At 39.5% G+C, this 13,760-nt stretch overlaps 1 protein-coding gene across 3 annotated transcripts in view; it reads left to right on the top strand.

The window, feature by feature from the left end:
* Positions 1-13,760, top strand: part of ZNF484 (zinc finger protein 484) — a 33,899-nt gene that overhangs the window by 5,306 nt on the left and 14,833 nt on the right. For 2 of the 3 annotated variants that reach the window (XM_042913201.1, XM_042913199.1), the window contains exons 2-3: positions 1,493-1,537; positions 9,118-9,244. In XM_042913201.1, coding sequence (XP_042769135.1) covers positions 1,523-1,537; positions 9,118-9,244 — 142 coding nt within the window. In that variant the 5' untranslated portion in view covers positions 1,493-1,522. Of the gene's footprint in view, positions 1-1,492; positions 1,538-9,101; positions 9,245-13,760 lie in introns of all 3 variants that reach the window. The other variant, XM_042913200.1, reaches the window with a different exon arrangement.

The raw sequence follows: 13,760 nt of genomic DNA, 5'->3' as shown, positions 1-13,760 counted from the left end.
GTCTCTGCAGGATCTCATTGTGTTTCCACAGATCCCTGGTGTCAGAGCACATAGTGAGCCTTCAGAATCTCTTTTTCGGACTCCAGTCCACCTTGGCCCAATATTTGCTGGCAGAGTTTAGACATGAAAAGTATATTTAATAGGAATACTTTTAATATAAAAGTTCAAAGCAAAAATTAATTTTAAAAGTCTATCATGAAAAAATATTGGGGAGGATAGGTCTAGGGTCAAAGGGACACAATGACCAATGTGTGTGTCTTGATTAGAACCTGCTTCCAGGGGCGCCTGGGTGGCTCAGTTGACTGTCTGCCTCTTGATTTCAGCTTAGGTCACGATCTCACAGTTCGTGGGAGCGAGCCCTGCATTGGGCTCTGTGCTGACAGCAGCGAGCCTGCTTGGGATTTTCTCTACCTCTCCTCTCTCTCTCTCTCTCTCTCTCTCTCTGCCCCTTCCCGCTCACTATCTCTCTCAAAAATAAACATTTATTTTTATTTATTAAAAACAATTTTTTAATGTTTATTTTTGAGAGAGAGAAAGAGACAAAGCATGCGTGAGGAAGGGGCAGAAAGAGAGGGAGACACAGAATCTGAAGCAGACTCCAGTCTCCAACCTGTCAGCACAGAGCCTGACACGGAGCTTGAACCCACAAATCGCAAGATTGTGACCTGAGCCTAAGTTGGAGGCTCAACCAACTGAGCCACCCAGGTGCCCCAAATAAACAAACATTAAAAAAAAAAAAGCTACTTTGTTTTATAAGAATATAAAAATTACCTATAATTTTACCACCCCCCAAATAATATATCTGTTAACATGGTAGCATATTTCCTCCCAGACAATTTTCTTTCTTGTGTACGAATGCACTCATATATGTGTCCATGCGTGTATGTGTGCATGTGTATGTACACACATATTGTTCAGTGAAAATGAAACCATACTATTTGGTACATCTTTTTATTTTTACTTGGCCATTTAGCATATTTTTCTACTGTAATTTAATTTTATGTGTCTTTATGTTTTCAGGATGGTCCACAAATTATTTAAAGAGTCTATAGTTATTGGGTATCAGTATGTTCTAGCCTTTTAATTTTGTTGTTAGCCATGCTGTGGTGAAATTTCTGCTTTTCAATTTTTGTGCAGGGGTGCCTGGGTGGCTGAGTCAGCTGAGCATCCGATTTCGGCTCAGGTCATCATTTCACGTTTCATGAGTTCGAGCCCCATGTCAGGTTCTGTGCTGACAGCGCAGAGCCTGCTTGGGATCCTCTGTCTCCCTCTCTCTCTGCCCCTCCCCCACTCTCTCTCTCTTTCAAAAAATCAATAAACATTAAAAAAAATAAAATAAACTTTTGTGCAATTCAGGATGATTTTTTATGATGTAGTCCTGGAAATGAGTTTTTTGGGTCAGGTGCATGGATGCTAAATGATGTATATGTCCATGTGTGGGACTCTGGCACACTTCCTTCTCTCATTGGTCACTCTGTTCATCTCTTCTCAGATCTCTGCCTCTTTCCCAGAAGAGCCAGAAATGACCAAGTCCCTGGTGAGTTCTTATTTGTTCATTTACTTATTTGTTGTTTTGTTTTCTAGTGGATTTTAGGAAGCATCTAATAACCCATATCGTAAGATGGACAAGTATAAATTAATAAAAACCAAGATCAGAGGGAAAAAAAGAAGTGACTAACAACTCCAAGTCAAGCTTGGAGTATAGATATATGTGAGTTGTGATTTTATACAGCTATGAACTTTGAACTGTGAGATTGTCTCTGGTCTCCGTGAAAGACATAGCAATAATGAAAATGAGATACTGGTTTATATTGTTGATAAGTAATTTATTTCATCTGTAGTAAAGATTGCCTGGTTCTTGATGCTTGAGAAGAATTCTGATGGCTCTTCAGATGAATGGAGACAGAACAGTATCTTCAACAAGAACACTGTTAGAAATACACTGACAGGGTTTCCATCATTACAAAGCGGTGCTTCTCTCGCTGGCACGTGACTTCAGATTCTTAATAGGGTTGGGATTCCAACAGGGTGTCATTGCTGCTTGTCCAAGGACTACCTTGTGAAACAAAGTTTTGAGGTTTTATCATGAATAGGTGTTAAATTTTGATTTTCTGCATCAGTTGACATGGTTGTGGAATTTTACTTCCTTAGCCTACTGCTATGATGGATTACATTGATTTTCACATACTGAGCCAGCCTTGGCAACCTTTGAATAAACCCCATTTGATCATGGCATATACTTTTTTTTTTTAATGTTTATTTATTTTTGAGAGAGAGACAGCGAGAGACAGGGCGAGCAGGGGAGGGGCAGAGATAAAGGGAGACACAGAATCTGAAGCAGGCCCCAGGCTCTGAGCAAGCTGTCAGCACAGAGTCTGACGTGGGCCTGGAATCTACAAACTGCGAGATCATGACCTGAGCCAAAGTCAGACACTTAACCGACAGAGCCACCCAGGCACCCCGGCATATACTTCTTTTTATGTATTTTATTTGCTCATATTTTGTTGAGGACTTATATTAATGAGAAATATTGGTCTATTTTTTTTTTTTTTTATTTTATTACTACTGTGTATGAATGAAAGTTCCAGTTCCCCCCTGCTTTTTCCCACACCACACCATTGGAATGTGAACGGGCATCTTTGTTCAGCCAGGCAAGAGTGGGAGTCTAGGCCACTCCCTGGGTCTTTACTGGTGGGCGTGGGGTCAGGCCCAAAGTTTTTTGTTTCTTTGGGTTTTTAATCTGTTGTGTTTGGCTAGAGTATATTTTGCCTACAATTTTTCTGCCTTCTAGGTTGCCCCTTTGCTGATCTTTTAGCTAGAGAGAGCAGACTTTTCTTTGAGCTCTCTTTGTGTGCTCTTGGTGATTCTGGGTTGTAGAATGTTCTAGCACCTGTCAGGGCTGTATGAGGCAGTCTTCAGGAACTAATGTTGTGTAGTTCCTTGGTTCCTGAGGTCCCTAGCCAGTTTGTCTCTTATTTAGCCTTACAGAGTATTCTCAGATTGTTTACGGATGATGTCTAGGGTTTCTAGATGGGCGTGGTGGAATGAGGAGAGATGAGTGCATTTGTTCCCATCTTTCCAGGAGTGGAAGTCGTTCACTGATTTTTTTTTTTTTTTTTTTTTTGAAGGAGGACTTATTTTATAGTAAGCATATTCTTATATATTTTTTCAATAATATTTATCTCTTCTTTGCATTTTAACTTAAAAAAAGATTTTTTAAATGTTTATTTATTTTTGAGAGACAGAGACCCAGTGCATGCAGGGGAGAGGCAGAGAGAGAGGGAGATACAGAATCCCAAGCAGGCTCCAAGCTCTGAGCTGTCAGCATGGAGCTCGACTTGGGCTCAGACCCATGAACCGTGAGATCATGACCTGAGCTGAAATCAAGAATCAGGTGCTCAACCAACTGAGCCATCCAGGTGCCCCATATTTCATTTTTTGTAAAAATGTCTATTCAGGTCCTCTATCCATTTTTAACCAGATTATTTGTGGGTTTTTTTTTTTTTGTGTGTGTTGAGTTGTATAAGTTCTTTGTATATTTCAGATATTAACCCCTTATTCAGTGTACCATTTGCACATATCTTTTCCTGTTCAGTAGGTTGCCTTTTCATTTTGCTGATTGTTTCTTTCACTATGTAGAAGTTTTTTTATTTTGACGTAGCCCCAACAGTTTATTACTGTTTTTGTTTCCTTTGGCTGAGGAGACATATCTAAAAACATGTCGCTAAATCTGATGTCAGAGAGGTTACTGCCTGTGTTCTCTTCTAGGATTTTGATGGTTTCCTGTCTCACATTTAGGTTTTTAATCTGTTTTGAATTTATTTTTGGGTATGGTGTAAGAAAGTGGTTCAGTTTCATTCTTTTACATGTAGCTGTCCTGTTTTCCCAACACCCATTTATTGAAGAGACTGGCTTTTCCCATGGTATATTCTTGCCTCCTTTGTTGTAGATTAATTGACCATATAAAGCCTGGGTTTATTTCTGGGCCTCCTATTCCATTCCAGTGATCTATGTGTCTGTTTTTTGTGCTAGTACTATACTGTTTACATTACTGTAGCTTTGTAGTATCTCTTGAAATATTGGATGTGCTACCCCCAGCTTTGTTCTTCGATTGAATTTGCTACTTGGGTTTTTTTGGTGGTTCCATAAAAATTTTAGTATTTTTCTAGTTCTGTAAAAAATACTATTGGCATTTTATAGGAATTATATTGTATCTATAGATTGCTTTGGGTAATATGGAATTTTAACAATATTAATTATTCCAATCCATAAGCATGGTATATCTTTCCATTTGTTTGTATTGTCTTTGGTTTCTTTCTTTCATTAATGCTTTATTGTTTTTCAGGGTACAGGTCTTTCATCTCTTTTCATTAAGTTTATTCCTAGGCTTTTAGTCTTTTTGATACAGTTGTAAATGGAATTGTTTTCTTAATTTCTTTCTGCTACTTTATATTAGTATATGGAAACATAAGCAGTATCTTTTTTTTGTATGTTAATTTTGTATCTGCACTTTACTGGATTCATTTATTATTTCTAATATTTTTTTGGTGGAGTTTTTAGGATTTTCTGTGTATGGTACCATGTCATCTGCAAATAATGACAGTTTTACTTCTTCCCTATCAACTTGGATGTCTTTTCTTTTTCCTTTCTGATTGCTGTGGCCTAGACTTCCAGTACTGTGTTGAATAGAAGTGATGAGAGTGGACATCCTTGTCTTGCCCCTGATTTTAGAGAAAAAGCTGTCAGTTTTTCACCATTGTATATGTTTGTTGTAGGTTTGCCATTTACGGCCTTTATTATGTTGAGCTATATTCCCTTTATTTTTAGTTATTTATTTTATTTTAGAGTGAGAGAGAGTGTGAGCAGGGGAGTGGAGGGGCAGAAGGAGAGATAGAGAATCTTAAGCAAGCTCCATGCTTAGCACAGAGCCCAGTGTGGGGCTCAGTCCCACAACCCTCGGATCATGACCTGAGCTGAAATCAAGATTCAGACTCTCAACTGACTGAGCCGCCCAGGTGCCCAGAAATATATTCCCTTTAAACCCCCTTTGTTGAAAGTCTTACTTTTATTTTTTTCATGAACAGGTATTAAATTTTGTCAAATGCTTTTTCTGCATTTATTGAGATGACTACATGATTTTTATCTTTATTTTGTCAATGTGGTGTGTCATGTTGATTGATTTGTGGATATTAAATCATTCTTGTATCCCAGGAATAAACCTGGAAGAAATGGATAAATTCCTAGAAACATATAATCTTCTAAAACTGAATCAGGAAGAGATAACAAAATCTAAACAGACCAGTTACTAGTAGTGAAATTGAATTGATAATGAAAAAAAAAAAACCCAACAGACAAAAGTCCTGGACCAGATGGCTTCACAGGTGAATTTTAGCAAACATTTATTTTATTTTTTACTTTTTAAGTGTTTGTTTATTTTTGAGAGAGTGCAAGTGGGGGAGGGGCAGAGAGAGGGGGACAGAGGATCTGAAGCCCGCTTTGCACTGACAGCCGTGAGACCTATGTGGGGCTCGAACTCACGACTGAGATCATGACCTGAGCTGAATGAAGTCAGATGCTCAATCGACTCATCCACCCAGGTGCTCCATCTGGTAAACACTTAAGGGAGAGTTTAAGGGGTGCCTGGGTGGCTCAGTAGCTTAAGCGCCTGACTCATATTTCTGCTCAGGTCATGATCTCACAGTTTGTGAGATAGAGCCCTGCATTGGGCTCTGTGCCTAGAGCTCAGAGCCTGCTTGGGATTTTCTCTCTCCCCTCTCTCTACCCTTCCCCGTTTGCTTGCTCTCTCTCAAATAAATAAACTTAAAAAAAAAAGTAAAGGAGAGTTAAAGCTACTCTTGTCAAACTATTCCAAAACATAGAAGAAGAAGGAAAGCTTCCAAATACATTCTAAAAGGCCAGCATTACCCTGATACTAAAACCGGACAAAGACACTACAAAAAGTATAGACCAAGATCCCTGATGAAACATATACAAAAATTCTCAGCAAAATATTAGCAAACTACATTCAACAATACATTAAAAGGGGGTGCCTGGGTGGCTCAGTGGGTTAAATGTATGACTTTTGATTTTGGCTCAGGTCATGATCTCACAGTTTGTGAGTTTGAGCCCCGCATCTGGCTCTGCACTGATGGCACAGAACCTGCTTGGGACTTTTGTCTCCCTCTCTCTCTGTCCCTCTACTGTTTGCTCTCTAGCTCTCTCAAAATAAATAACAATAAATTTTTTTTTTAAACAATACATTAAAAGGATCATTCACCATGATCAAGTGGGATTTATTCAATCTTTGCTTTATCTTGAATGTTTAATCCATTTATATTTAAATGTTTATTTATTTTGAGAGAGTGAGAGCACCATTGGGGGAGTGGCAGAGAGAGGGGGAGAGGGAGAGGGAGGACCAACTGTGAGATCATGACCTGAGCCAAAATCAAGAGTCAGATGCTTAATCACCTGAGCCATTGAGGCTCCCAAGTCCATTTACATTTAATGTAATGGCTGATATACTTGCACTTATATATACTATCTTACTATTAATTTTATATTTGAACCATCTATTTAATATTATTTTTACATTCCTTTCTGAATCTTCTTTTAGATTACTCAAAATTTAATTTTTTCCTTTGTTAACTTGCTCATTGTATACATTCTTTTTTTACCCTAGATATTACAGTATTCATCTTTAAGTCGTTGTTATTTCTACCCCCTTCTCAATAATTCTGGGATACCAAATCATCTTAATTCCATTTACCACCTCTCATCTTTGCATTCTTATTTTCATGCATTTAAATTTGACATGTATTTTATTATTATTTTTTTAAATGTTTATTCCTTTTTGAGAGACAGAGAGAGACAGAGCCTGAGCGAGGGAGGGACAGAGAGAAAGGGAGACACAGAATTCGAAGCGGGCTTCAGGCTCTGAGCTGTCAACACAGTGCTGGATGCGGGGCTTGAACTCACTGACCATGAGATCATGACCTGAGCTGAGGTCGGATGCTTAACCGACTGAGCCACCCAGGCGCCCTAGATTTGACATGTATTTTAAACATCACTAGATATTACTGTTACCATTTTTTATAGTCTTTGCAGTTTTATAAAGTTGGATTTGAGGAGCTTCTTGAATCTTTGGGCTAATGTTGTTCACTGATACCTCTCAAATGTTGCCTCTGCCCCACATTCCCCCTCTGTCTTCTCAGACTACAATATGTTATTCCTTTTCACTGTGAATATTATGAATAATGCTACTATGAATTGTCATGTGCAAGTTTTATGTAGACAAATGTTTTCATTTCTATTGGGTATATACCTGGAAGTGGACCTTTTGGGTCATGTTGTAACTCTGTGTTTAACTTTTTGAGAAATTGTGTTTTTCAAAGTGGTTATATCATTTTACATGTCCACTATCACTGTACAAGGGTTCCAATATTTCCACTTCCACACTAACCATTTATTATTATCTTTTTTTTTAATTGAAGCCATCCTCGTGGAAATATACCACTGATGACTAACAATATTAAATATCTTTTTTATTATAGTCATCTTAGTGAATTTGAAGGGGTATCTCTATGATTTGGATTTCTATATCCTTTATGACTAAAGGTATTGAGGATCTTTACATGTGCTTTTTCCCATTTGTGGATCTTTAGAGAAATGTATATTCAGGTCCTTTATTCATTTTACTTGGATTATTTATGCTTTATTGAGTTACAGGAGCTCTTTATATTGTAGATACAGGTCACTTACCAGACATATAATTTGCAAAAATTTTGTTCCAGTTTTTGGGTTGTCTTTTCACTTTCTTGATGATATCCTTTTAAGCACAAAGTTTTTAATTCTGATGAAGTCCTATTTATTTTTTTCTTTTTAACTTTTTTTAATGTTTACTCATTTTTGAGAGAGAGAGAGAGACAGACAGAGTATAAGTTGGGGTGCTGAGCTGTCAGCACAGAGCCTGACGGGGGGGCTTGAACTCATGAACTGCGAGATTATGACCTGAGCCGAAGTCAGATGCTTAACTGACTGAGCCATCCACTTGCTCCTCTACTTTTTTCTTTAGTTGCTTGTGCTTTTGACTTTATATCCCAGGAATCATTGCCAAATCGAGCATCACAAGGATTTACCCTTTTAGCTAAAGTGTAGATTTGGCTAAATATAAGAACATTTAGGCCTTTGACCCATTTTGAGCTATTTTTTTTAATATGGTATAAGGTAGGTGTCCAACTTCATTCTTTTATCCTTTTTTTCCCGATTTTAAGTTGTTTTGACACCTGTGTTGAATATCAACTGACTATAAATATGACGGTTTATTTCTTGATTCTCATTTACATCCCATTGACCTATATGTCTCTCTTTATGCTAGTACCACACTGTTAAAAAAAAAAAAATGCCTATTTTAATTATCTTTTTTAAAGAAAGAATGGACTTATTCAGTGAATTGGTAAGTGCAAAATGAATGGCAGAATATATCTGATCTTTTAAATGAAGTTTTAATGACATATGGCATAGAAAAGAATGCACGAATCATAAAGTTTTATGAATTTCCACAGCATACCAAAAAAACATGACCAAAACAACCCAGAATATTATCGTACTACAGAAAGAACGGCATGATTTATTTATTTATTTATTTATTTATTTATATTACTTTAATATAATTTATTATCAAATTGGCTAACATACAGTGTGTAAAGTGTGCTCTTTGCTTTGGGGGTAGATTCTATGGTTATATATTTTTTTAATGCTTATTTTTGAGAGGGAGAGAGAGTGAGAGCATGGGGGTGGGGGGTGGGCAGAGAGCGGGGGAGACACAGAAACCGAAGCAGGCTCCAGGTTCTGAGCTGTCAGCACAGAGCCCGATGTGGGGCTCAAACTCACGAACCACAAGATTATGACCTGAGCCAAAGTCGGAGGCTTAATCTTGACTGAGCCACCCAGGCACCAGCATGATATTTTTAATGAGATTTATTTTCCCTCAAATAATGATATAAAATACAGGTGTTTAGTGAGAACTTTATATGTTGTAGCATGATGCAAATTATTAAAAGTAAGTTCCTAAATACCTTGTTTCCATTCTTCACATTGAATAGGAATATGTTTTTGCAGGGGTCAGTGTCATTCAAGGATGTAATGGTAGACTTCAGCAGGGAGGAGTGGCAACGATTGGACCTTGCTCAGAAAAGCCTGTACAGGGATGTGATGCTGGAAAACTATTTCAACTTGATCTCAGTGGGTAAGCACAGCTCCCCTGGGGATAAGGCTGTACCTATTTGAGTATATTTCCATTCTCAGTGGAATTTTTTAAACCTGTGGAATTTCTGTGATATGTGGGAATTCTAAAGGCTGCAGGTCTGGGAGGGGCCAACATGGCGGAGAGGTAGGGAGAATCCATACTTCCTGCATCTCTCAAACAAAGAAGTGTGGAAACCAAAGGACTTTGAACACCAGAACCTGGGAGGAAAAGAGACTGAATCTACTAGGATGAAAATGGGAAAGATGGAAAAAAGATAGGTGGGTAACTGTGAACTGGGGGAGATAAAAAAAGGCTGCGTGGACATGGAGGGGAGGGACCCCCTTCTGCGGAGAGACAAAACGAAGAGATGAGTGGCTAGGGAAGTGTAGGACGGTATCTGGACAGGAGAAAGACCTCGGACTGAGACTGGGAGGGATCCAGTCTCTTAACTGCGGGGCTTTCTTTGAACTGGGACCGGCTCCCTAGGGAGGAGGGGAGCCAGGCCTGGGTGCGGGTCAGGGGCTCAGCCCGCAGCTGGAGAAAGTGGTTCCCTCCCTGGAGAGCTGCGCGATAGTACAGAACCTGCCTGCGTCTGCTACCCCTGGGCACGGTGGCCAGGCTGAGGGCGCAGTCTGCAGGAGGAAAAGGCCGCCGTTTGCCTGAAGTGCTGTGGAAAAGACAAAGACTGCCTGCGTGCGCCACCCTGGGGGCTCATGGTGAGGGCAGTGGCTGTGTGCGCAGTAGGAGAAGGTGGTCCTCCCTGAAGTGGCTGTGGCACAGACAAAGCCAGAGGGGACCACATATCGCGGCACTGAGAGGCACTTCCCCAGTGCCAGAGTGCACAGAGCGGGACTTTGGATCCCAGCCAAGCGCAGGGTCAGGGGAGTTGGCAGAGTGAGAAGGACCTTCTTGTCTGTGTCCGTGGCACAGTGAGGGTGACTCAAACTGAGTCCACCGGGTCCAGCTCCGTAGAGAAGAGACTGGGGGATCGCCATTTCCTCCCCCACTCCCCACCACCACCAAGGCAGGGCCTCAGGGATCACTCCTGGGCCCATAGTGGAGGTGGATCCAGAAAACGCCAAACCACGCCCCTTTGCACTGGGTAACTGCTGTCCACCAGCGGGGCACAGACCCGGTGGACAGCTACCCTGCCAAGCGATGCAGCATTGCCTGGATTGACTAGGTCAATTCTGGATACATAGGTAATTCTTCCCTCCCCCTCTCCATTTCTCCTCCTTATCTCTTCCCTCCCAATAACTCTGGTTATTGGTCTGTCTAAACAGACATATTTAATCCATTGTCTTGATACATGTTCTACACCTCCTTCTTTACAGTCCTTTGTCTCTCTCTGAAATAATTAAGCCATATAATTTCTCTGGGTAACTTTATCTTCATTTCATTTTCCCCGCCTCCTTTTTTTTCCTTTCTCTCTCTCTGGATTGAGCCTTTTAGTCTCTCTGCCTAATCAATGTTTATTTTTTCTTCCCCCCCCCCACTCCCCCCCACTCCTGTCATTTCTGTCCTTGTATGTGCTCTTCCATCAGCACCGCCTCTACCCTCTTCTTTTCTTGCAGTCTGTTTTTTTGTTTTTTGTTTTTAGTCTTTAGATTTTTGTTTGTTTATGTTATTTGTGTGTTTGGTGTTTTTGTCTCCTGTTTGTCTATCTGTTTTCCTTTACAGGGCTACTCCAAGGAATAAATCAAAGCGCATCTGGTGGAGGGTCCAAAATATTATTACGAGTAGGGTAATAAAATAACCGAAGTCACAAAAACAGAGAGCAAGTAACAATCCCTTAAAAAACACCTCCTGAAGGGCCCGGCTCCGGACAGTATATATGAGCCTCCTTTAATATAGCGGTGTTTGCAGGTGCAGAGCACACAACAAGCTTTTAAAATGCATAAGGGACAGAAAACTAGCCAAAATGATGAAACGGAAGAATTCTCCTCAAAAGAAATTCCAGGAAGTAGCGACAGCTAACGAATTGATCAAAACCGATTCAAGCAATATAACTGAACAAGAATTTAGAATAATAGTCATAAAATTAATCACTGGGCTTGAAAAAAGCATAGAGGACAGCAGAGAATCTATTGCTACAGAGATCAAGGGACTAAAAAATAGTCACGATGAATTTAAAAAAATGCTATAATTGAGGTGCAAAATAAAACGGAGGCGACCACAGCACGGATTGACAAGGCAGAGGGGAGAATAGGTGAATTAGAAAATAAAATTATGGAAAAAGAGGAAGCTGAGAAAAAGATAAAAATCCAGGAGTACAAGAGGAGAATTAGAGAACTAAGTGATGCGATCAAGCAGAACAATATCTGTATCATAGGAATTCCAGAAGAGAGAAAGGGGCTGAAAGTGTACTTGAACAAATCATAGCTGAGAACTTACCAGATCTGGGGAAGGAAACAGGCATTGAAATCCAAGAGGCACAGAGAACTCCTTTCAGACATAACTTGAATCGATCTTCTGCATGACATATCCTACTGAAACTGGCAAAATACAAGGATAAAGAGAGAATTCTGAAAGCAGCTAGGGATAAAAGGGCCTTAACATACAAAGGTAGACACATAAGGGTAGTAGCAGACCTATCTACTGAAACTTGGCAGGCCAGAAAGGAACGGCAGGAAATCTTCAATGTGATGAACAGGAAAAATATGCAGCTGAGAATCCTTTACCCAGCAGGTCTGTCCTTCAGAATAGAAGGAGAGATAAACAAACAAAAACTGAAGGAATTCATCACCACTAAACCAGCCCTACAAGAGATCCTAAGGGGGACCCTGTAAGTGAAATGTTACAAGGACCACAAAGTACCAGAGACACCACTACAAGCATGAAACCTACAGACATCACAATGACTCTAAACCCATATCTTTCAGTAATAACACTGAATGTAAATGGACTAAATGCTCCAACCAAAAGATATAGGGTATCAGAATGGATAAAAAAACAAGACCCATCTATTTGCTGTCTACAAGAGACGCATTTTAGACCTGAGGACACCTTCAGATTGAAAGTGAGGGGATGGAGAACTATCTCTCATGCTACTGGAAGTCAAAAGAAAGCTGGAGTAGCCATACTTATATCAGACAAACTAGACTTTAAAGGCGGTAACAGGAGATGAAGAAGGGCATTATATAATAATTACAGGGTCTATCCATCAGGAAGAGCTAACAATTATAAGTGTCTACCCACTGAATTTGGGAGCACCCAAATAGATAAAACAATTAATCACAAACATAAGCAACCTTATTGATAACAATGTGGTAATTGCAGGACACTTTAATACTCCACTTACAACAATGGATAGATCATCTAGACAGAGAATCAATAAAGAAGCAAGGGCCCTGAATGATACATTGGATCAGATGGACGTGACAGATACATTTAGAACTCTCTATCCCAAAGCGACGGAATACACTTTCTTCTCGAGTGCGCATGGAACATTCTCCAAGATAGATCACATACTGGGTCACAAAACAGCCCTTAATAGGTATAAAAGAATTGAGATCATACCATGCACACTTCCAGATCACAATGCTATGAAATTTGAAATCAACCACAGGAAAAAGTCTGGAAAACCTCCAAAAGCATGGAGGTTAAAGAACACCCTACTAAAGAGTAAATAGGTCAACCAGGCAATTAGAGAAGAAATTTAAAATGTGGAAACATGTAAATGAAAATACAATAATCCAAACGCTTTGGGATGCAGCGAAGGCAGTCCTGAGAGAAAAATACATTGCATTCCAGGCCTATCTCAAGAAACAAGAAAAATCCCAAATACAAAATCTAACAGCACACCTAAAGGAAATAGAAGCAGAACAGCAAAGACACCCCAAACCCAGCAGAAGAAGAGAAATAATAAAGATCAGAGCATAAATAAACAATATAGACTCTAAAAAAACTGTAGAGCAGATCAATGAAACCAAGAGTTGTTTTTTTGAAAAAATAAACAAAATTGATAAACCTCTAGCCAGGCTTCTCAAAAAGAAAAGGGAGATGAGCCAAACAGATAAAATCATGGATGAAAATGGAATTATTACAACCAATCCCTCAGAAATACAAGCATTATCAGGGAATACTATGAAAAATTATATGCCAACAAACTGGACAACCTGGAAGAAATGGACAAATTCCTAAGCACCCACACACTTGCAAAACTCAAACGGGAAAAAATAGAAAACCTGAACAGACCCATAACCAGCAAAGAAATTGAATCAGTTATCAAAAGTCTCCCAACAAAGAAGAGTCCAGGACCAGATGGCTTCCCAGGGGAATTCTACCAGACATTTAAAGCAGAGATAATACCTATCCTTCTCAAGCTGTTTCAAAAAATAGAAAGGGATGGAAAACTTCCAGAATCATCCTATGAAGCCAGCACTACTTTGATTCCCAAACCAGACAGAGACCCAGCAAAACAATATTCCTGATGATATGGCTACAAAAACTTCAACAAGATACTAGCAAATTGAATTAAACAGCATATAAAAAGGATTATTCACCATGATCAAGT

This window comes from Panthera leo, chromosome D4 (assembly GCF_018350215.1).
Source record: "Panthera leo isolate Ple1 chromosome D4, P.leo_Ple1_pat1.1, whole genome shotgun sequence".
Taxonomy (NCBI): Eukaryota; Metazoa; Chordata; class Mammalia; order Carnivora; family Felidae; genus Panthera; species Panthera leo.
Note: the sequence above shows the minus strand (reverse complement) of the source record. Positions and strands in the feature narration are given on the sequence as shown.